Source organism: Anas platyrhynchos, chromosome 12 (assembly GCF_047663525.1).
Source record: "Anas platyrhynchos isolate ZD024472 breed Pekin duck chromosome 12, IASCAAS_PekinDuck_T2T, whole genome shotgun sequence".
Classification (NCBI taxonomy): Eukaryota; Metazoa; Chordata; class Aves; order Anseriformes; family Anatidae; genus Anas; species Anas platyrhynchos.
The window spans coordinates 1,764,263-1,785,400 of record NC_092598.1 but is presented as its reverse complement, the minus strand read 5'-3'; the positions used below and the strand labels follow the sequence as shown (position 1 = coordinate 1,785,400).

The window sequence follows — 21,138 nt, the reverse complement described above, 5'->3', positions numbered from 1 at the left end:
TATTTTGGGGCAGGACCCTCGCCATGCGCTGCGCTCCGGGGCACCCACCCAGCTGAGCACCCACCCCTGCAGCGGTGGCAGCACCCCTGGGGGGGTCCCCATGGCCAAACCCCTATGGCACCTCCACCCTATAGGGGCTGCGAGCGGGGAGCGACCCCACACACGCTGCGCAGCGCCGAGCCCCCTCCCCACCCACCCACGTGGAGCTCCTGCGGAGCGCGGCGCCTTTAAGAGCCCCGTGGCGCCAATTCCGGCCCACGTGACCCTATTGGGGGGCGGAGCCGCGGCCGCGCGGGTTCCCGCCAAGAGCGGCGGATTTGGCGCGCGCGCGCCGCAGGCACCGGGAGCGCGGGAGCGGCACCGGGAGCGGCACCGGGACACCGGGAGCGGCACCGGAGCCATGGCGCAGCTCCGCCTCACCGACTTTTTCGGCCGTGCCAAGGCGGCCGCCACCGTCCCCGCCAAGCGTGTTGGCGGCCCCCGGTTGAAGGCAGCCCCCGGGGGAGCCCCGGTGCACCGGGAGGCCGAGGATGGAGCCCCCCTCCCGCTGCCACCGCTGCCCGCATCGCCCCGCACCCCGTCCCGCGGCGCTGTCCCCGCCGTGCCGGGGCTGGCGGGCAGGAAACGGAGCCGCCGGGAGATGGAAGCGGAGCTGGGAACCGGGACCGGCACCGGGGAGCGCGGGGGGAAATCGGCGAGGAAGAGGCTGGAGCTGCCCGCGGTACGGGGGGGGCACGGGAGGGGGGTGGCAGCATCCCCGGTGTGCCCCCACGGCACCCCCAGTGTGAGGCCGGGGGGTCCCGGGGGGGTTCCCCGCACGGTCCCTAACGCAGCCCCGGTGTCCCGCAGGTCGCCAGCCCCCCCCCGGCTGAGCCCCCCCCGGTGGGCAGGATGCGATCCCCCAGCCGGGAGCAGGACGGTGGAGCCGTGCCACGGAAAGCCCCGCGCCTGGAGCCGGTACGGGGATGGGATTGGATTGGGATTGGGATGGGATTGGGATGGGGGTGGTTATGGGGTGGGTGGGCTCGGGGTCTCTGCCCGTCCCCTGTCCCCCTCCCTGCCCATCCTGACCCCGTTCCCACACCCCCAGGAGGACCTGGCCGCGCTGCAGAGCCGCCTGCAGAGGATGAAGATGAAGATGAAGGCTCCATCCCAGCTGCCTCCCATCCCCGCTGGGACCGGTGCTGAGCTGCGGGGCCGCCTGGAGACCCTGCGGGGCCTGGAGCTGCGGCTCCGCGACAAGGCGGCGGCGAGCGGAGCACGGGCACAGGAGACAACAGCTCCGGCAGCAGCAGGAGACGGGTGAGGAGAGGCTTTTTTTGGGGAAAAAAAAGCACAAAAAGCGCTTCCCCAGCACCAAACCCCATCCCCAGGGCGCACAGGGACCCACATTGGGGTGCTGGGACAACGGGATCAGAGGGGACCTGCCCCAACTGGGGTGGGCGCACGGCTCTGAGACCCCAGTCCCAGCCTATAGGGGGTCTCAGTCCCCCCCATGCATGCTCAGGGCTGTCCCCGTGCCCCATTCCCTGCACCCGCTCAGAGCGGGGCATCCTAACACCTCCCCTTTTTCCCCAGGGGCCAGAAGCTCCCCGCGTACCAGCGGTTCCACGCCCTCGCGCAGGACCAGCCGCCGGGGCTCACGCTGCCCTACAAGTACAAGGTGCTGGCCGAGATGTTCCGCAGCGTGGACACCATCGCCGGGATGCTCTTCAACCGTGCCGAGACCATCACCTTCGCCAAGGTCAAGCAGGGGGTGCAGGACATGATGCGCAAGTGAGTCGGAGAGCATCTCGGTGGGTTTTTCGGGGCTCCCAGCCTTAGGTGCTGGGGCCGGTTCCCTGGTGTCATCCCTTGGGATTTTTGAGCTCCCTGCTGCTGTTGCAGGCAGTTTGAGGAGCGGCACATGGGCCAGATCAAGGCGGTGTACCCCACCTCGTACCGGCTGCGCCAGGAGAAGAACATCCCCACCTTCAGCAGCGGCGTTAAGAAATCCGACTACCAGCTCACGCTGGAGCCCGTGCTGGGGGAAGGTGGGTCCGGGGGGGGAGCTGCGGGTCCCCGGAGCGCTCTCTGCTCCCTCCACCGAGGAGCTGGAGCTGGAAAACGCTTTTGGGGCGCACTGCAGGTGATGCTTTCCCCTCTCCTGGCAGACGAGAAGCTGTGCGGCCGCCCGCACCTCTCGGCGTCGCGCCTGCTGGAGCGCAGGAGGGAATTCAACCGCAGCCTGGTGAACATCGTCAAGCAGCACCACGCGGTGAGCCCCTGATCCCTCAGCCTCGGGGGGGCTCTGGGTGCTACCCGCAGGATTGGGGTGGCACCCAAAATGAAGGATGTTATGGGGCCGTGGGCTCTGTGGGTGCTCGTGGCGGACGGGCAGGGGTGTGGGATGAAAAATAGGGAAAATCCTGGGGTTTCTGCTGGGAGCACAGCATGGCCATGAGCCTGTGGGTGCAGTGATGCCGTTCTCGCCCCCCTCCAGGCGTTCCTGGCCGGCCTGACGCCCCCCATGGTGGTGCCCGAGGACAAGCTGACCCGTTGGCATCCCCGCTTCAACGTGGACGAGGTGCCGGACATCAGCCCCGCGGAGCTGCCGCGGCCACCGCAGGAGGAGAGGGTCACCACGGCCCAGGAGCTGCTGAGCACAGCTCGGGGCATGATGATCCCCAAGGTGAGCGGGGACGGGGTCTGGCTCCAACTGCTGCCTTTTGGGGGGGATCCCAGACCCCAAACTGGTTCCTCTGGGAGGATGTTAAGGGGCAGGAGTGGGGAAGGGTTGCTTTGGAGAGCTGGAAGATGGAGATGGGGGGGGGGCCCAGCTTGGATATCATGGCCCTGGGGTGTGCACAGGGCTGGTTTGGGGCTGGAGGAGCTGATTTGGGCTGGGAGAGGAGATGGAGGACACCAAACTGTCCCCCTGGATGGGTCAGAGGGGTGTGGGGGGTGCCGGGCTGCTGCAGGGTGGCCCCTGGAGGTGGGGGCGGCGGAGGGGAAACTTCTCCTTCCTCCCAGCTGCAACCCAACTCCTCCTCCCTCTTCCACATCATGAGCAGATGGAAAAAGCTCTTGCCAACCTGGCCCTGAGAAGCGCTGAAGCCGGTGCGGGGGAACCGATGGTTTCCAAAGCACCATCCCCTGCCAGCACCTCCAGCGCGCTGAAGGGGGTGTCCCAGGAGCTGCTGGAGCGGGTGAGTAATTCCATCCTGGCCCCAAAATATTGACCGGAGGGGGTCCTGCCTGCACCTGTGACCCCTTCTCCTCCCTCCTCTCCCCCTCCCCAAGATCCGTGCCAAGGAGGCGAGGAAGCTGCAGGCGCTGATGACCCGGGATGCGGGGCAGGAGGAGAGGCTGGCCCTGCTGGGGAGGCTGCCGGCCATGGCCCGCGTCCTGCGCAACATTTTCGTGGCCGAAAAGAAGCCGGCGCTGCCCCTGGAGGTGGCGTGCGCCCGCATGGCCGAGAGCTTCCCCACGCAGATGACAGCGGGTAGGAAATGGGGGCGCACGGGGCTCCGGGATGGTGCCGGGGGTTTTGGGGTGATTCGGGGTGCGGAGAGCTCAGCCCGGCTGCTTTGCTTTTCCACCCTGTAGGAGAGATGGAGAAGCACCTGCGCCTCTTCGCCGAGCTGCTGCCCGACTGGGTGGGGATCCACGCCATCAGGACGGACACCTACATCAAGCTGGACAAGAACAAGGACGTCGGGCTGGTGGTGGAGAGGCTCACCAAGGTGGCCAAGGAGGCAGAAGCGCTCTGAGCCCGATGAGGGTCCGGGCTTTTCCCCTGCGCAATCGTCTCCGTAGGCGTAGCGAACCCCCGGGGGGTGGTTGAGGAAGGGGAGAGCGGGCATTAATTGTAACTAGTTCCTTTGCCAGGGGGCTGTAGTTAACCCCAAGGTGAAGGCAGGCAGTCCTGGGGTGGTGACGAGGAGTTTCTGACCTGTCCTGGGCTTCCCGTGAAGGCTCGAGGCAGGAGCTTCCACCCAGGGACCGGTGTTGGAGTGGTGGAGGCAGGGGGAGAGGGTGGCGAGGAGGAAAGGAGCGAGAGGAGAAGTCCCCAATTTGCTGTTTTGGCTCTCCGGGGCCTTTTTGTTGTGTTTTTTAAGGGCGAGGGCAACGCGCATCTCCAGCCCCGGCTGGAAACGACGCCGGGACTTGTCAAAAACATCTTTTGCATTAAAATGTTTTAAATCGAGCCGGCTCTCGGCCGCCCCGCGCTTCTCCCGTGGCACCGGGCCCCGGCCGCTCACGCAGGGAAAAGGGCTGGGGCCGGGTCCTCGGCCAACTCCTGGGGAAAAGCTTACTGGAAAAAGTGAGCGTGGGCTCGCCGAGAGCTGAATGCAGCTTTTGTCAATAGGGCCCGGACGGGACGGGAGCTGGGAGAGGGCTGGAGGCAGCGGGGGGTGGTTTGGGGCAGGTCCCAGCTCCGGCTGGGGACCAGTTGTAGGGTTTGGGGAGGAGGGATGGGTGCCCTGAGGAGGGTCCCAGCTGCAGCAGAGGTGCCTGCGCGGGGTGCACCCAGCTTGGGGAGCAGGAGGGGGGCTGCCTGGTGCTGGGTGCGCTCACCTCGGCTGCTCAGAATCGCAGATTTTGGTTAAAAAGGTGGAAGAAGCAGCAGGGAGGTGCCCGTCCTTCATCCTGCTGGCTGTGATGCCCCAAGGAAGCCTCCTCCAGCACCCTGCCTGCAGCCAGCCCCGCTCCCAGCCCTGGGGGCTCACGGGGGGGGTTTAAACCCAGCACAGAGGCTGTGGGGTGAGGTGAGCTCCCGTTTGCTACTGGGACCCCAAAATCTTCCTCCTGCCTGCAAGGCACCGCTCCAAAGCCAGCAGTCGCATCAAGGGGGGGGCTCTCCATGCCCGCCCAGGCGAAGGCAGCGTCCCCACGTTCCCTGATGTCACCCCTTGGCCTCGCACACTGCCAGCCCTGGCACTGACAGGGCTCGCGCTCCCTTCCCCGGTGAGCAGCTGCTTTTCCACAGCTCTTCGGGGTGGAACCGATTTTTCCCCTCTCTGCCTCGCAGCGGGGACCCGCAGCCTCGTGCCAAGAATGCGCCCGGCTCCACGCAGGGGCTGGCTGTAAATCCCAGTGCCCTGGGGTAGGTTTCTCCCCGGGGGAACGATGTTTGATGTTCCTCAGCGCTCCCTGAGCAGCTTTTTAGGAAACGGGGATAAAAATAGCCCCAATGGGTCCTGACAGCTGGGAGCACGGGGCTGGGTGCGCTCCATCCCCGGCACAGGGAAATTATTTCCATGGAAGCCCACCAGGATCAGCCTGGGTGCCCCCCCCTGCAGCCAGAGATCAGCACCAGGTGGGGAGAAAAAAAAATACCTGGAAGGGCCAAATCCACCATTTGGGGTGACCATGGGGAGCGCACACCACAGCCTCCACTGATGGCTCAGGACTGGAGGGAGATGCTCAGGAGGGTACGGAGCTTCAGCTACTGCAAGGAGAGAGCTCTGAGACCATTTAGAAAAAATAAAAAGAAGTCGAGGTTTATTTTACCAGTGGGTTCAGCTCCTGCTGAGGCGGGGCTGCAGGCTGTGCTGCGTTCAGTGGTGCAAATTTTGGCACGCTGAGTCCTGCCTGCTCTTGGGGCTGACCCGAACCACGCGATGGGGAGCTCTGCTGAGCCCTCCTCAGTCCATCACGCTGCCTCAGCTGGTGCTTTGGCAGCTTTTCCTCCGGGGGCAGGTACGTCAGGTCACCCCGAGACAAATCATCACCTTGTGCCCACCTTCTGAGTTTCTTAGGAACCCCTTGAAAGGAGGCTGGCCACGTACGGCTCAAACAAAAGCATGTGCTGGGCCCCAAAAAGCTCTCAGCCCTGCCCTGCCTCAGCAGCAACATTTTCACTTTGGTATCCTAAAAAATAATAATAATAAAAAAAAATAATCTACCCCTTTGTGGTCTCCCTCCCTCGCCCCGGCAGTCTGTTCCCTATTTCCAGCGGGATGAACCCAAAAAAGGATCCGTGCGCTGAATACGCTTTGATCTGTGGCGTGGAAAATGACTGGGACTTACTCTCGTGGAGCATCTGGATAGAGTTCAGACCCAAACTGGAGGTTCTCCCCTGCCCACCCCCTCGTGGCATCAAGCCAGAGACAACTCCAACGCAGGAGGAGGGGGCCGGGGCTGGCAGCGAGCACCCTGCAGCCTCCGTCCGCAGCCTGAGCCTCAGTCGTACTGGAGCAGGGAGAAGAAGGGGACGGACTCGAGCTTTTCCACCCCTTTCAGGAATTTCAGCTCTATGATCACCAGGCACTCCAGGATCTCCGCCTTCAGCCTCCTCACCAGCTCGCAGGCTGCTCGCATCGTACCTGCAGGACATGGAGGGGTCAGCAGAAGGAGCAGCACCCGGGGCTAACCACAGGCAGCCCCAAAGCGCATTCCTGTGCCTCGCACAGCCCAAATTTTAGCACTCACAATGATTTAAACACCACGGGCATTGCAACAAGGGAAAGGGCAGGAGCAAAGCGTTTCGGGGTGGCAGTTTCCATGCACAACGTCTCGGTTAAATCACTCCCCGGGGGAAATCAGGGTGATCACAGGCAGACCCACACGTGGAGCTCTCGTGCGCATTCCCCGCGCCCTCCGCCCGCGTTTCGCTCACCTCCAGTCGCAAGCAAATCATCCACAATTACTACTTTCTGCCCCGGTTCCACGGCGTCGCTCTGGATTTCAAGTGCAGCCTGCAGGGTGGAAAGAGCAGCCTCATTTTAGCCTTGCCTCCCAGAGAAACACCTCCCACACGGCTGGGAACGCGGACACGTCTCCAGCCTTAGCGCTCAGCACCTACAGCCCCGAAACGCACGCTCCAAGAGTGCTGGAGCGGGGAAAAGCTGCAGGCACGTCCTTTGTCGGATGAATTTGGGGCTTGGCCCAAAGAGATCTTGTGCGTAATGGCAGCGTGGAGCTCCTGCTGCTGTTAGTTACCAGCCGTAGCGGGTTATGGGGCCTAGGGCTCTGCGATCCCAAAAGGGGTGCGGTGTTATGGGGTGAGCGCCCGGCCCCGAAGCCATGCAGTGAAGGCATTTACCCAGAGCACTTACTGGAAGAGGGGGAGCTCGATGGTCATGCCCTTGAATTCAAGCCAAAGAAAGCAATTTAGCACCGACTCTTATCCCACATCCTGCACCCCCCCCCAAAAAAAAAAACCCACAGCACGGCTCACCGACACCAACCCCGGGTGCGTGGCGTGGAGACAAAGCCCTGGGGAGCTCCCAAAATTTGTGCCATGCCCCTGGGCTCAGCACCCATCGGGGCTGGCCGGGGTATCCTCCGCCAGCCTCATCGCCCCCTCTACTCACAGCCCGCACCACAGCCTGGAAAACCCTTTTTCCCCCCTGGGTGTTACCTCGCCATACTCCAGGGTGTACGAGACGGACTCGGTCGGCCCGGGAAGCTTCCCCTTCTTTCGGATGGGCACGAAGCCCACCCCCAGCCTCTGAGCCAGAGGGGGGCCTATGAGGAAGCCGCGGGAGTCCAGACCTGGGGGGCAGAGCAGGAAGAATTCAGCAGAGCCAACACCTGAAAGCCACCGTGCGACACCGGGAGCACTTTGTCCCCATGGGGTTTGAGACGTGCACCATGGCACCGTGCTCACCCAGACGGGCTGCTGGGGAGCTGTGGGGCACGGCAGTGACACCCCCAGCAGCTCAGCAGCCCTTTTTGCCTCCCTCCCAGCTCTTTAGAGCAGCAAAGCTCAGCTCAGCCCCGCTATCAGTCCGGCCACGCACCCAGGGACTTTGCACCTCCAGGGGCAGAGCCTGGTTATCAGGAGCCACTTGGCCAGGTTTGGTTGAGGCTCCCCGAGCCCTGGGCTATCGCCCAGCCCAAGCAGCACCTTCCGGAGCACTTTTCATTCTCAGTCTCCTTAAAACGCGTGCTGCAGCGGGTTATCGCCACAAAGCCTGTTTCAGTTGGCTCGATAAAACCCTCCGAGAAGGAAAACATGATGGAAACAGGGGCCCCGTGCCCTGGGGACTGTGTGAGACCTTCCAGGCATGGCACACCGGGTTTCGGCGCTCAGTGAATGCCTCTTTGCTTATTGAGGGAAGAAATGAATTACAAAACTGGCACTGAAGCACCATCAGATGACGTCTGCCACATCCCAAACCAGTATTTCAGGAAACCACGGTACTGGGGCAAGGGTAGAGCCCCTGCTGGTGTTACCTACGCTACAGGCTGTAATTCGGATGACACCCAAGGGCTCCGATATCTCCTGGCCCCTCGGGGAGGTGTCTCCCCACACCCACCACCCGGGCAGCACCGTGCTCTGCCCCGGGGAACACCCACCTGCAATAAAGTCGATGGGGGGCAAAGACGTCCTCAGGTGATCTTCCAGCAGATCAATCAGAGCCCTGAAGGCCACGGGATCCTTCAGCAAGGGGCTGATGTCTCTGCAAAGACAGGAAGGGCGCTTAGCCAGCACCCAGAGGTGCACGTGGCGGAGCTGCTGCACCCAGGGGAAGCGTGCCCAGCAGACACGGGGGAAGAGACAGGTAGCGGGGCTGCTGCAGAGGCATCTGTGGTTTCCTGGGGAGGGACCAAAACCCCAGCCACGAAGCAAGCCCAGACCTGCCATGCTGCTGAATCACCCCTTAAGCAGCTCCTTGCTCCATCCCCAGCCCCCTTCCTCCCTCCCCAGCCCCTTATTCTCCATCCCCAGCCCCTTATTCTCCATCCCCAGCCCCTTTCCTCCATCCCCAGCCCCTTATTCTCCCTCCCCAGCTCTATTACTCCATCCCCAGGCCCTTTCCTCCATCCCCTTTTCTCCACCCCCTAGCTCTCCTGCTCCATCCCCAACCCTACTCTTCCATTCCCAGGCCCCCTGTTCCATCTCCAGCCCCTCTCCTCCAACCCCTGCCCCATCCCCAGCCCTTTATCCTCCCCCCCAACCCCTTTATCCTCCCCCCCAGCCCAGCCACGCACCGGAACAGCACTCCGGGCACGGGGAAATCGGGGAAGCAGCGCACCCCTGCGCGCACAGCCCTCAGCCTCTCCTCCATTGCCTCCCCAGCACTGCGCAGCCGCCGCCGATTGCAGGCGGTGCCCCCTCCCGGAGCCTTCCCCGGTGCGGCTGCGCCGCGATCGGGCCGGATTTCCCCGGAATCGGGCCGGGTTTTCCCCGGGGTCCCGGCCCCAGCGCCCCGCGGTGCGCCCCGGTGCGCCCCAGGGCGCGCAGCCCCTGCCCGCCGTGCCCAGGAGCCGGCGCGCAGAGACCCTCCCGAGGGGGTCCCGTGCCCAAAAGAGCCCCTGCAGCCCCTTCCCCCTGCCCGATTAGCACCTTTTTTTTGGGGGGGGGCTGGATTATTTTGCTTTTTCTGTCTCCCATGTTTTTTTAAAGCCTGTGGTTTGGGTTGGCAGTGGGGGAGATAAGCTTTGGTGGGGCAGGTCAGGGTGCTCCCCGCTCTCCGTGTTCCCCTGCACCCTGCGCTGCGGTTGGGAGCCCTAAAGGACGGTTCCACATCTCCTGGGGCAGCAGCTGGGGCTTGGATCTGCTCCAGACTCAGCTGGGCACAGCCCCTGCTGCAGCAAAGGTCCCGCAAAGGCCGAGCTGGGTGCCCGCTGCTGGGAGCTGCGTGGGGACAACTGGGCTCCACGTCCCTGGGACAGCCGTTAGGGCCCATCTGTGGTGTGTTTCCCATGGGGTGATGAGCCAGCAGCTGCCGTTTTGGAGTGATTTGGTGCAGACCCCACAGGTTGGGTGCTGAGGGCTGTGAGCGGGATAAGGGACACAACATCCTTCCCCTGCTCCATCTGGATCAGTGCCCCCAACACCCTGTGGGTCCCCCCAACACCCTGCGGGTCCCCCCAGCTCCCAGACAAGGTCTGGCACAGCAGGAGCACCCAACAGGAGGGGAAGGTGACCTGCTCCACACCTCATCTGCCACGGGCTCGGGCACATCTCACCATTTGTGGGGCACCCAATCCTGCCTGCCCCCCCTACACACCCCATCCCGTGCCAGCCTCCGGTTCTTTGCTCGCTGCAGCTGAATCCTCCGCTGCTCTTTTTCCTTCCCACTCCATCTGTAGGTGGCTGTGGGTCTCTTTGTCCTGCTGGCACGGGACACCTGCGTAAGGGATGGCTGCTGAGGAGCCCTCTGAAGGTCGGAGCAGTTCCCTCTCGCCAGGCTCTCTTGCCAGAGCCAGCCCACACAGGTCAGCGTGCCTCCTTTCCCAACCATTCCCTCCCGAAGTAAGATTTTCCCTGAAGTCAGATTATCTCTTTGGCACCAGAAGAATCCCGACAGCTGTTCCAGAGAAGCAGCCACAGATGAGGCACGCGGCCGTCCACTGGAACGGGGGCTTCGCCGCGGCCGTGCTCCCACGGACCTGGACGGGATTTTCTTGTGAGCTTCCCAAACACAACACCGGACAGCGAGCTAGGCCAGCAGCTCCTCGTCTTCCTGGCGGCTGGAAGCGATGGAATTACTCTGCCTACCCATGGAAACGAGCAAGGAGATGGGACAGGGCCCTTCTGCAGCCTCCCGGAGCACCAAGCCAGGCAGCCCTGCCTTCTGCTCGCACCCCTGGAGGAGCTGGGGGCTTCATCACGTGTTTGTTTTTTTTTCTGAGATGCAACTGAATTCATTTTTGTCACCCTCCTAGGCAGCCACCACCGTTATTAGCAGCCACCACCAGGTTTTCTAAGCGAGGTTCCCGGGCTCTGTGCTTCCTGACCCCACCAAACCAGCAGCTCTCACCAGCACGGGCTGCCGAGGGCTCCCACCGCTACCTTGGCATCCCAAAGCTGGGCGAAGGAGGAGCTGGGGGGAATCTCCAACACCTCAGTTCTGCCAGAGAGAGGATCGCTGATCTAGTGGGAGACATCCCTGGGGGTTGGCACGAGGTGATCTGTAAGGTCCCTTCCACCCCGAACCATCCCGTGAGAGGTTACACCAAGTCCTGCTTGTAAGGCTTCAGCTGCCAGGAGTGACCTCACCCGCCAGCTCGGGTTTAAAACCTCTCCTCAAACCTTTTGTCACGACTTCACCTCGTTAATCCCCCGTTTCGAAGGACTGCGCCTACCGGCACGGACTGGTTTTAACATCGGAGCTAAATGAGTTTCCCTGTAATTGTTCAACCTTTCAAACAGCAGCGCTGACTCCTACTGCAGTTTCCATCCGAAAAAAGAACTTTCCTAGAACCAATTTCCAAATGTGATGTCAAAGGACTCCAGTTCTGGAATATCACCCGGGAGGTGTCAGCATCCGCTTGCGGCTCGGGGAGGTTCAGGGCTGCTCGGTGCCTGCCAGGGAACCACAGCCTCGTAGCTGGACCCCCCCCACGGCTCCAGGGCAGGGGAAACGCCGTCCTTGCCTCTCCTGACGCAGAGATTAAAAGTGCTTTGGGATCCTGCTGGGAGAGATGGCACTGAGGTTATGAGCACAGAAACGGGGTGCGTGAAGGCTGGGGTGCTAACTCCTACCCCGGCAGTCAGCAGGGCTGTGCTGAGCACGGAAGTTTCTGTTCCGTCAGGGGGTTTTTAGAAACTTCAGCGTGAAGTGGAACAAAGTGCCCGAAATTTCAACACGCCTCGCAAGGGGAAACGGGAACTCAACTTTCCTCTCGAATCCGCTGGAACGCTTGATTTCAATTTCAGCTTGAGAAACGCATGCACTTTAAAACCCTTTTCTTTTTTTTTTTTTTTAAATCAAATTTTGAAATATCTTATTTCAACAGCCCAAGAATGCGGCTCCCCAGCCAGCTCCCCGGACCGACGCTCCAGCTCCGAGCAGCGAGCTTCGTTCCCCCAGCAGAGGCGAAGGAGCCGCCAGCCAGCTCTGCCCGTCCACAGCATCCTCGCCCCGCACCCCCTGCCCGCTGCAGGAGGCAGGATCAGGCCCTGGGAGAAGGCACGGAGCTCATCTCCCTTCCCCAGGCAGCCAGGAGGGGGTTTGGAGCCCGATCCAGAGCAAATGGATTTGGCACGCATTTCTGCCCCCATCCCTTTCGGATGGGAATGGCCCTGCCAGCCCCCGTATCGCCCAGAAGGGTGTTAAGTGACTCCAGGAGGGAAAAAGGCAGAGAGAATCACACATCGGCTGCCAGATTGGCTCTCGAGAAGCTGGATGGCAGAGGTTTTTCTGCTCTTCTAAGCGACCGCAGGCTTTTGGCTAGGGCTCCCCCTTTATTTAGGATTTATATAACCCGAACTAGACTTCGAGCAACAACAAAACTCTAAACTGCAGCAGGGGATACGAAGAAAACCAGCAAATAGGGGCTTCTCGCCGTGTCTAAAATAGACATTTTCCAGCGAAAAGAAGGGACCTAAAAATGGGATTTCAGTTCTTCCCCTGCAGTTGCTCTTTAACACTAACAGTTTAATTCAAGAGGCACCACTGTGTCGCTTTCTGATAACAAATGAAAAACACCAAACAGCCTCAGAAAACAAAAGCAAAAGTTTTTTCCAAGTATTAAAACTGTTAAGAAAAACGGCAAACAAGGCACTCCAGCTGCAAAACAGTTATTCTGGATACGAAGAAGCACTCGGAGTAACTTACAGCGCAGGCTGTAAAGCTTCCCAGCGCTGAGGACCACAGCAGGATCCCTGGGGAGAGATTCTCAGAGATTCTCCTCCAGCAGTGCTGGAGAGGCCGCTTGCAGCTCTGCCCCGAGCTGCCTCCCAGCACTGGCTCCCCCCCAGGTCCCCGAGTGAAACCATTCTCACCTCCAAACATTTTCCTTCAGCTGCTGGAATTACTTCGCGTGACGACTGCGGAGATGCCCTCGGCGGAAGGAGGAGCGCTCTCAAACCTCCAGGAGAGCTTCGTCTCAGCTGCCTCACTTTGCACAAAGCCAGGAGGCTTTTGGAAGCCGTCCACCACGGCTGGGCAAGGCTCGATTCGGCAGGTCCTGAGAGCTGCGAGCACCAAGCTTGCCAAGCTCCTGCATGGCAGCCACCGTCCCCAGTTCCACAAGCTCCTTCTCAGCACCATTAATTCCACTTCCTTCAGTAAAAGCCCGCTGTCATCCTCAACACTTGCCCGAAAACTCAGTCCCCAGACGCTGCGAAAGGTTTTATTAGCAACCACGGGGCATCTCCCGCTCTTGTTCTGCTCCGAACTTTCCCATTTTCACTTTTCAAGCCATGCTCCCCGGCTCTGCATCTGAAATGCAAAGGCGAGTTATCTCTCATCGCTGCACTCAATGCTGCTTGAAGGGCATTAACCTCGGCTCTAAGTGTTTGGAATTGATCTTCTGCTTTCCAATTCCACTCTTCAGATCCCCCAAATTGTCGGTCCGCGGGGACTAATTTGCCACCGAAATAATCCATTTGTCGCTGCCGGTTTTTAAATCAGGGCTGCGTTTTTGCAGCCACAGACTGTAAATGCAGGGGGACTTTGGCCGCGATTATTAGTTACATCAATTTCAGAAGCCTCTCCGCGTGGAGGGCTGGATGATAGCATAGCCTCAGGGCCAGAGGAGGGAGACTCGCTCAGCTAATTGGAAATTAGAGGCCGGAGAGGAATTCCTTGGACTCTCAGCCCGAGCAGATATTAAGCTTTCAGCATTTCGGAGACGTATTTAAATACAAAGGAAGGAATGCCACAAAGAAGTAGTTGAGCTGACATCATCTTCCCCTCTGCCCCTACATCTTGCAGCTCGGGGAAGGAAGCCACTGCTGTCGGTCAGTAAATCCTGCCAGACCCACAGCGATCGTGTGCGCAACCCCTGGGATGCCAACACCTTCCCCAGCACGGGATGCCCCCAAAACGGGACCACCTGTGGATCAGGGGCTCTGGGTAATTATTTAGGGCAGATGTGGGAACACGTGCTGGCTGCCTTGTCCCCCAGGGTGTGCCTGGGGGGCTTTTAGCTGCCCCCCAGCAGAGCTGCAGGCTGCCAGGCGTTTCTCCCTGCGGCTCTGCTGCTGTTGGCAGCCACTCGGTGCCCTGGTCCCCACACCAGCCTCCCAATTGTGCTCGGGCAGCTGTGTGGGCTGCGAAATTGATCCAGGGTAAAAATAATACAGGGAAAAACAAAACAAGATATTTTTAACCCAAGTCAGTCCCATGACCTGCAAGGCACATCCGTGAATCTGCCCCGAAGCAGGGTGTCCGTCAGTTTTTTTACAGGTGCGTGCAGACAAACCGTATCGTGCGCTGCTGATAAGTGAGTTTATTTATCATCGGTTCCTCATCTCACAGCTTTAAAATCTGTACATCTTTGGGAAAGGAACGGACTTAAAATTCCTAGCCAGCCAGCTATAAAACTACTACGCTTATTTAAATTTAAAGCAGTCGCTTCTTCATGTGAAGCTTTGATCTTTTATAATAAATGAACACGAAGCAGATGAGTCAACAAGCACCAGGTCAGCTCTGTGGCAGCAGCCAGCCTTTGAAGCGCAAAGTTTACACCCAGCACCCATGCACCGAGCGCCTGTATCAGCAGGGGATGATGATTTCGGGTGCTGGGTAACCAGACAAACACCGAGCAGGCTGAGAACAGGACGGCTTGTCCGAGCAAGCCCTGCAGACGGGGCGAAAAGCCCTAGCTGCAAAACTGCAAGCTGGGAAAAAGAAAAGAATTAAGCAGCAGGCAGGGGAAATGGGGCAACAGGGGCTCAGTATGCTCACAGTGTGCATGCTGCAAGAGGTAAGAAGAAGAAACATGTCCAGGCTAGTGCTCTGGTGAGCTGTGAGCCCGTGCTGGGATGTCTCAAAAAGCAGCCCACGGAAAGACAAAGCGCTGGTGCAGTTTGCAGCAGGCACGGGCAGAGCAATGCGAGAGCTGCCAGCAGTTCTCAGGAAGCTGCAGTGACGGACTCCCTCCTCTGGTGGGATCTTTATCTGCTGATAACAGGGCTCTGAACGCGTCTCTGTGACACAAGCACTAACGCAGAGGAGGCTCAGACCCTGAAAATGGAAAGCTGGGGGTTTCGTGTGGGCTCCTGTGCGGACACACAGCTGCCAGCCCTCCTACCAAACAGCACCACCAGGACCAGGGGGAGCTGAGCCTCAAAACTAATGACACCATGCCAAAACGGGGAGAAATGTTATGAGGGAACTGAAAAACGCCTTGAGATGCCAGCGGGGACAAGGCAGAGCAGCTAAGACGTTTGGACTGCAAACAAATGTCAGCTGCAGATGAGCAGGCAGCAAGGTTGCGAGGGGCTGGCAGCCGGCGCTGCTGGCTGGGAGGCTGATGGATGGGGTGCGAGGAGCTGACTCAGGGGCTGTGCTCATTGCAATCCTGCAGGATTATCCAGCTCCATCAGACGTCCACGAGGAATTACTGCCGAGGAGATTACAGGTAGCGTAAATCATGGGAACGGGGAGAAAGCAGTCGGGATTACAGGGCAGGTAGGAACACAAAGCGGAGGAGCCCGCAGCAGGCGGAGCGCAGCGGTTAACACAAACTCTCAGCACGTCTCACGCCAGCCCCAGGCTTTGCTTGGGGTGGAAGCAGGACTGTTTAGACTCCCAAGGCAGCAAAATGCCACGCAGAAAGGGCATGCGTCCTGTCTCAAACACAGGAGGGCTGGAAGTGAACCTGTCACTGGTGCAAATGGCACATTCATGATTGCTTCTGGCCATTCTTGCAGTCCCGCAATAACCTGGCTGGGTTCTGCCCAATAAATGTTTATTAGCAGTAGTGAGGAGTGTGAAAACGGCTCAAAATCAGAGGAGAAATTTGCAACGTGGAGTTATGCGAAGAATTTGCATTTACCGTGAACTCTGTTTAGAGAAGTGCTGCGCCCAGGCCCTGGAAAGTTTGCACAAGGAGAATTCCTCAGAGAGCACAGACTGCAAACAGGGTCAAGAGTTAACAGCTGGTGTAAACGGGCATTTCTGAGCCTGCAGTTGGCTGGGCTCAGATCATGAGGCCAGAAGCGTGACTTAAACCATATTTGGACCCAGATTTTTGGAAACGAAGAAACCCCTTTAACTGAACAACTGCCCCGCAGCTCCCCAAGAACATGCTGCGTGCCATCGACAAGGCAATACTTACAGGAGCACTATCTTCAAATTTCTTTACAACTTGACCTACTGAACGTTTGCAGCTACAGATGGCATGAACGCAGGGTGTTTGTTGTCCCTGGAGCCAACCCCTTGGTCAAGAACAGGAGGGAGCACTTGTGGGCACTCAGCGATGCTCCGCAGTAAAGCTGCACCCAGTACTTGCAAATTTAGGAAGAACGGGGAAAAACAGGTTGGTGTCCAAAGAGTGCACAATGGAAATCAAATGTTAAAACAACAAGCAACAGGCAACGAAAACACGGGGAGTTTGGGCAGGGTTTTCTGGCTACTGTACGTTTCCTGCACCCCGTGGCCACCGTTGGGGCATCTGCATGAGCACTGATTTGAGAGGTTGGGTGGAAGGAGCCAGAGGAAAGGTGCATCCGTGGTGCTTCTGAGCTAACAGCAAAGTTGTGCTTGTCCAGAGAGCTTTTAGAGTTGAAGTAGTCTTCACTGAGAATTTACCATTTACGGAAAGAACTAAAACAAGAGAGGAGTACAGGCTAAACCCTGAGCACTAGCAGTATAAACACTGGCCCTTTTGGAAGAGCAAATGATGATATCACACATACATCACACCCTTCCTGTGTAAACAGGAGTGCCAACATGAGAAGACATGCATTGTAAATGCCGTGTCCAGCTGGTTATGGCTTTTCTGAGTAGCTCCTGAGGGCTGCATAAAAGGTCAATGAGGCCAAAAGCACTTCTTAGGATTCGACTCGGGTGGTTGCAGGCACTTCCCTAGTTTCTCACAGCCTGGGGGAGACCAATTCTGTTAGAAACAAACAAAATATAGAGAAAAATGAAGTCAAATGTTATATCAAGTATGTGCTAAGCCCTGTACCCTAAGTGACCCCTTTCAGTTCATCATAAGATGCTCTTATGTCCTCCTTGAAAGACAAAACCCATCTCACAACTGATGCTGCTGGGCTCATCACATTTCCAACTCCAAATCCTGTTCACAAAGGCTTTAGGAAGGACTACAAATGGTTACACAGCAGATGATTCCCTTTGCTGGGGTACCGTGGGCTCTCCTGTACCAATGCAGCCTGCCAGGACTCTGGGGATTTCCTCTCTTTCTTGTAGGAGCAAACAGATCACGAGGTTTTGGTGGAACTCTGTTTTCCCATTCTGCCTTCGGAAATCTTTTATGGTTTTTCTCTGACCCTCTTCCTCTCCAGGTCTACCCATCCACGGGCGAGTTTTATCACTACTAAAGCTCCGTTCAGCCCCGACCCATCGCCTTCTATTTATTTTTTCAAGTCATTTATGTTTGCTTGGAATTAAATTCCTACGGAGGGAAAGGAAAGCTTAACCCCAGAAAAAATACAGGAGCAGGTTTCTGTTCCCTCTAGCTGACAACAGATGGCAGTGAGACACCAGCTATCTGCCAGGCACAGCAGCACACAGCGGAGATCTGGCGGAAGGGCTTCAGATGATTCAGGAGCAATTAATGCTGATTTCGAACTCTGCTCCTCAATTTTAAAATGCGCAAGCACCACTGGGAATTTCAGGTGCTTGACCACTCTGTAGAGGCAACAGAGATTCAAAGAAACAAAGAAAATATTGATTTTTTGGGGGGAAAAAACAGACTGCATCTGCTTCAGTTTCGCAGTCTAAGTCAGTTTTCGTGGATCAGGGCTGTAAGAGCCCCAAGGAGCTCCATCTCCACTGCTGGTGGGCTACACTATGGATGGGCCAGCAGAATTTCAATGACGTTTTGGGGCATGGCTTTAAGAAGTGATGGTTACATCCCAGCACCTCCCAAAGACAGGTTTAGGGTCCAGCCAACCCCACCAATCCTGGTACTCCAAGAAGATTTGGTTACCTTTAATTCTGGTCTCAAAAGGCAGACAATAATTTGGTGCCTGTTTATTTTAGTTTTGTGACTGCGTCATCGGCCAATTAGAAGTGTACGTTGAATAGAAAATTTGTGACCTAAAAAAGCTTCCTGCTGAGATTTGAACATTTCTATCAAGATTAGAGCATCACCCAGCCCACTGGGGAGGGCTCTCCCCCTCAGACAGCCTGAATGACCTGGTTTGATGCAGTCATTAACCTCTTTTGCTTATAAATGGCAGGTACGACTGGCCGAGGCTCAGCCAGGACATTCCCACAGCCAAAGCAGAAGAGGCAGCTTGTGGTCTGCTGAGAGGAAAAGGCAAAACTTCGGCCCAGCTGAGAAAAGAACCAGGTATGTTCAGGGAGAAAACTGACCGTCAGCAGCCCCAAACTGAGAGCTGGGGGTTTGGGGTGAAGTCCAGGAGATGTTTAGTGTAAGCCTACACTTTACAAAGCAGTTTTGGAGCTGGAGTCCGCCCAGAAGAAATGCCCTTCCAGTTAGGGGCTCTGGCAGGCACTGGGGAGAGTCCCTGAACCCAGAAAGGTGCACAGAACAGTGTTTGTTAAGGGAAATGTTGAATAACAAAATAACACAGGAACAATGGTACTTCAAATCTTTTTTGCTGCTTAACATCCAAAAATAAAAGATGTTACTAAACTAAAAACATCCAAAAATAAAAGATGTTACTGAACTTAAAAAAGATCTTTGCCTTCTTACTGAACAGACAGCTCCACATTTTGCACTTTTCTATCTGGCTGGAGACAGACCCCAAGCAGCAGGTACTCACTGTTTGTTTGAGGAGATTATTTCGGTGTCAGGAAGCCTGTTACTATTTGGTGTCAGTCTTTACAGGCACATCCCCTTAAAACCACACAACCTCTTGTCATCCGACAGCTTTATCTCCTATGGACCAGCCAGGTTTTTTCCAGGTTCACAACAAAGCGAGTGGCGTTTGATAGGAAAGGTAAACTGTGACTTTCCAGTGTTTAATTCAAACTGGACTGCAGAACTGCAAACGCTTTTGGCCTGCTTCAAGCCAGAAGCACTTGGGAAAAGACAGGCACAGGTGGACTTGGAGAGGACTGAGCTACACCAAAGATACTCGCTGATACAGCACAAAAAAAAGACAAGAGGCTCTGTCTCAGTCCCACCACTTGAAATGTAGAGGACTTGTGAGATTTGCAGAGGGGGGACTAGAAAGGAGAAGTATCTGCAGTTGTCCATGCTGTGATATCTCGAAGGAAGTCACAGTTTATCACGGCGTGCTGATGGATTTAGCAGACACTGCCCAGCCCTCCCCTCTGTGCAAGGACAGCCTCCTTCTTCTCCATCCCTTCCCGACAGCAGGTGACGTTTTTAAGTGCAAAATATAATTTAAGAGGAGATTTTTTTGGATGTTTTAGCTACTCACCATGACGGCCTTGTCGCACACGTTGAGCTGTGGCACTCCTGGCACCATGGTCTCCTTGTGCTGCTGCACCACGGCAGAGATGCGCTCCATAACTCCTTGGTATTCTTCACTGGCAAAACTAGAACGTGAACAAATGATGGAAGTTATTAGCGGGGCTTCCAGAATGCAACTGTTTGGAGACAGAGCGTTGTTAAAGCGTCCACACCGCTCAGCTACGTCAGCCTTTTTCTGGACCATAGCAAAAGAGGAGAGCCTGTAAACATGCAGCCGACGCTAACCGCCCACGGGTCCGTGGGGGAATGAAGCATCTGAGCTGGCAAAATCCATCCTGGCTGGGCTTGGAGGCTGCAGGGATGAGCTGCCCAGCCCGGGGGAGCACGGCACAGAGGCACGTGGCTCCCCGCGGATCACCAGCCTGGGGCTTCAGCTTGGAAATCTGCCTGCCCCACGGCCCCAAATGCCTGATTCCCTGGGGGATGCCATTAGCAAGGAAGGGTGTTGGGGTTGTGCCACATGTGAGGTCACCCAGTTCTGGATGTTTTCACCCTCCACACTCTTTCGAGGGCTTTTCTGTAGCATGGAAGCATTTAGGGAAGGGAGTCAATGTCAATACTTGGTTTTTCAAGAGTGCTCTTAAGCAAAGGCTTTCAAACGCAACCACCCATTAGCCAGTAAAACTTCACAATCACCGAGTAAAAAGAACTAACATTATGCAAACAGGAAGATGGAGAAGAATAGAAGTTATTTGTCCAAGACAAGAATACCTCCTCCGTTTCGCAACATCCACCCCGGGGTTCTGCCCCTCTACATTCTTCCATCTCGGCTTTATTATTCCAAGCTGGGACCCATCTGTCATGCTCCAAGCCCTCATACCACGTTATAAATTACCAGATTTGTATCCAAACTCTTACCCCGGTAGGCACTTGTTTAAGCAGTTCGGGGTGTACTCCGCTCATATTTCAAGTATTCCTAAAACGGAGGCCGGCTACCCAATGATCTCATTTTGCCCATCACGTTCGGAGCCACTTCAAAAACAGAGAGCGGCAAATTGCTTCTGAAGATAAAAGAGGAACAATGCAGCCTGGTCCTGACCTCAGGCTCCCTTTGCTTCCAGTCCAAGCTGGCCACCAGCCCCGTACTCCAGCTAATTTCCTTCTTTAAAAAACAATCACATTTCGAAGCCCAGTAATGTGCCAACAGTTTCCAGTAAGCCCTATAAATATCGCATCTCGGCAGCCATCCAGGGAGAAGCTGATTGCGGGGATGGGCCTGAGCTTTGCTGATAGAGAAGCGGAAGGGAATTGGAAATGACAACCTCGAGCAAACAAAGCTGTTGCTCTCACACCCAGCTGGCTGGATCCTGGTGGAGAGGCGATCACCAGGATCAGATCCCCGTGGATCACCCTAAAAGATTCCTGCTGCGAAGCTCCCGAATTTGCGCGCTCCTCTTCCCGTGCATCCCATACCTCAGCTCCCACGGCAGGCAGCTGAAAAAAGGAGGGCTGCAGAAGTTTGGGAGCTGCCAAGGACCATCTGTGACTCACGCCCTTGCTGAGGACACTCGAGGCAGCAGTGGCTTGGCTCAGCGAGGTGGGAGCGTTGCATCCTGGTGGCACAGTGGCCTTTCAGCTCGGCAAGATTTTATCTGGCAGCCCTGCGCTCGCGTTTCAAGCACGCAGGATTGCCAGCGCAGCAGCACGCTTGGGAAAAAAAAAAAAAATCAAAACAGATCCTTCAAAGAGGCGGAGAGCATTTCGAGCTAACCCTTGGTGACACACAGAGGACGGCCAACAGGGGAGAGCCTGCGTGCAGAGAGAAAAGGCAACAAAGGCAGGCACGCCGAGGGAGCGTACCCAAAACCAGGGCGAGTACCAGGGGTGCACGCAGCGTGTTGGACATGGGAGCTGCAGCCTGCTCTGCTCAGA

The 21,138-nt window shown here is 57.3% G+C and overlaps 3 protein-coding genes across 5 annotated transcripts in view; 1 reads left to right on the top strand and 2 right to left on the bottom strand.

Moving 5' to 3' along the window:
• The first annotated feature begins 265 nt into the window (after window positions 1-265).
• CDT1 (chromatin licensing and DNA replication factor 1) lies at window positions 266-4,189 on the top strand. Its single transcript, XM_027465726.3, has 10 exons — window positions 266-721; window positions 850-957; window positions 1,091-1,302; window positions 1,579-1,776; window positions 1,888-2,033; window positions 2,154-2,257; window positions 2,483-2,671; window positions 3,054-3,188; window positions 3,283-3,484; window positions 3,589-4,189. Exons 1-10 carry the CDS (start codon window positions 401-403, stop codon window positions 3,750-3,752), a joined length of 1,779 nt encoding a protein of 592 aa, XP_027321527.3. The 5' UTR covers window positions 266-400; the 3' UTR covers window positions 3,753-4,189.
• Window positions 4,190-5,459: 1,270 nt separating this feature from the next.
• On the bottom strand, window positions 5,460-9,085 carry APRT (adenine phosphoribosyltransferase). The gene is made up of 5 exons (XM_027465727.3): window positions 8,926-9,085; window positions 8,290-8,393; window positions 7,349-7,482; window positions 6,605-6,683; window positions 5,460-6,311 (listed from the first exon to the last, which is right to left on the bottom strand). The coding sequence occupies exons 1-5, from the start codon at window positions 9,000-9,002 to the stop codon at window positions 6,169-6,171; spliced, it is 537 nt and encodes a 178-aa protein (XP_027321528.3). The 5' UTR covers window positions 9,003-9,085; the 3' UTR covers window positions 5,460-6,168.
• A 3,294-nt stretch (window positions 9,086-12,379) lies between these two features.
• GALNS (galactosamine (N-acetyl)-6-sulfatase) overlaps window positions 12,380-21,138 on the bottom strand; it is a 46,847-nt gene continuing 38,088 nt past the window's right edge. For all 3 annotated transcript variants that reach the window (XM_038185343.2, XM_021278275.4, XM_021278276.4), the window contains 2 exons: window positions 19,214-19,331; window positions 12,380-16,731 (listed from right to left, as the gene is read on the bottom strand). In XM_038185343.2, the coding sequence (XP_038041271.1) occupies window positions 16,645-16,731; window positions 19,214-19,331 (205 nt within the window). In that variant the 3' untranslated portion in view covers window positions 12,380-16,644. The remainder of the gene's footprint in view (window positions 16,732-19,213; window positions 19,332-21,138) is intronic.

Bases quoted from the DNA above. Each gene is read 5' to 3' on its own strand.
- CDT1 (XM_027465726.3), top strand. From the start codon at position 401: ATGGCGCAGCTCCGCCTCACCGACTTTTTCGGCCGTGCCAAGGCGGCC. The intron at 2,034-2,153 runs GTGGGTCCGGGG...CTCTCCTGGCAG, and splicing joins GGAGCCCGTGCTGGGGGAAG to ACGAGAAGCTGTGCGGCCGC. The intron at 3,189-3,282 runs GTGAGTAATTCC...CCCCTCCCCAAG, and splicing joins CCCAGGAGCTGCTGGAGCGG to ATCCGTGCCAAGGAGGCGAG.
- APRT (XM_027465727.3), bottom strand. From the start codon at position 9,002: ATGGAGGAGAGGCTGAGGGCTGTGCGCGCAGGGGTGCGCTGCTTCCCC. The intron at 7,483-8,289 runs GTGGGTGTTCCC...TCTGCCCCCCAG, and splicing joins CCCCATCGACTTTATTGCAG to GTCTGGACTCCCGCGGCTTC. The intron at 6,684-7,348 runs GTAACACCCAGG...TCCACCCTGCAG, and splicing joins ACACCCTGGAGTATGGCGAG to GCTGCACTTGAAATCCAGAG.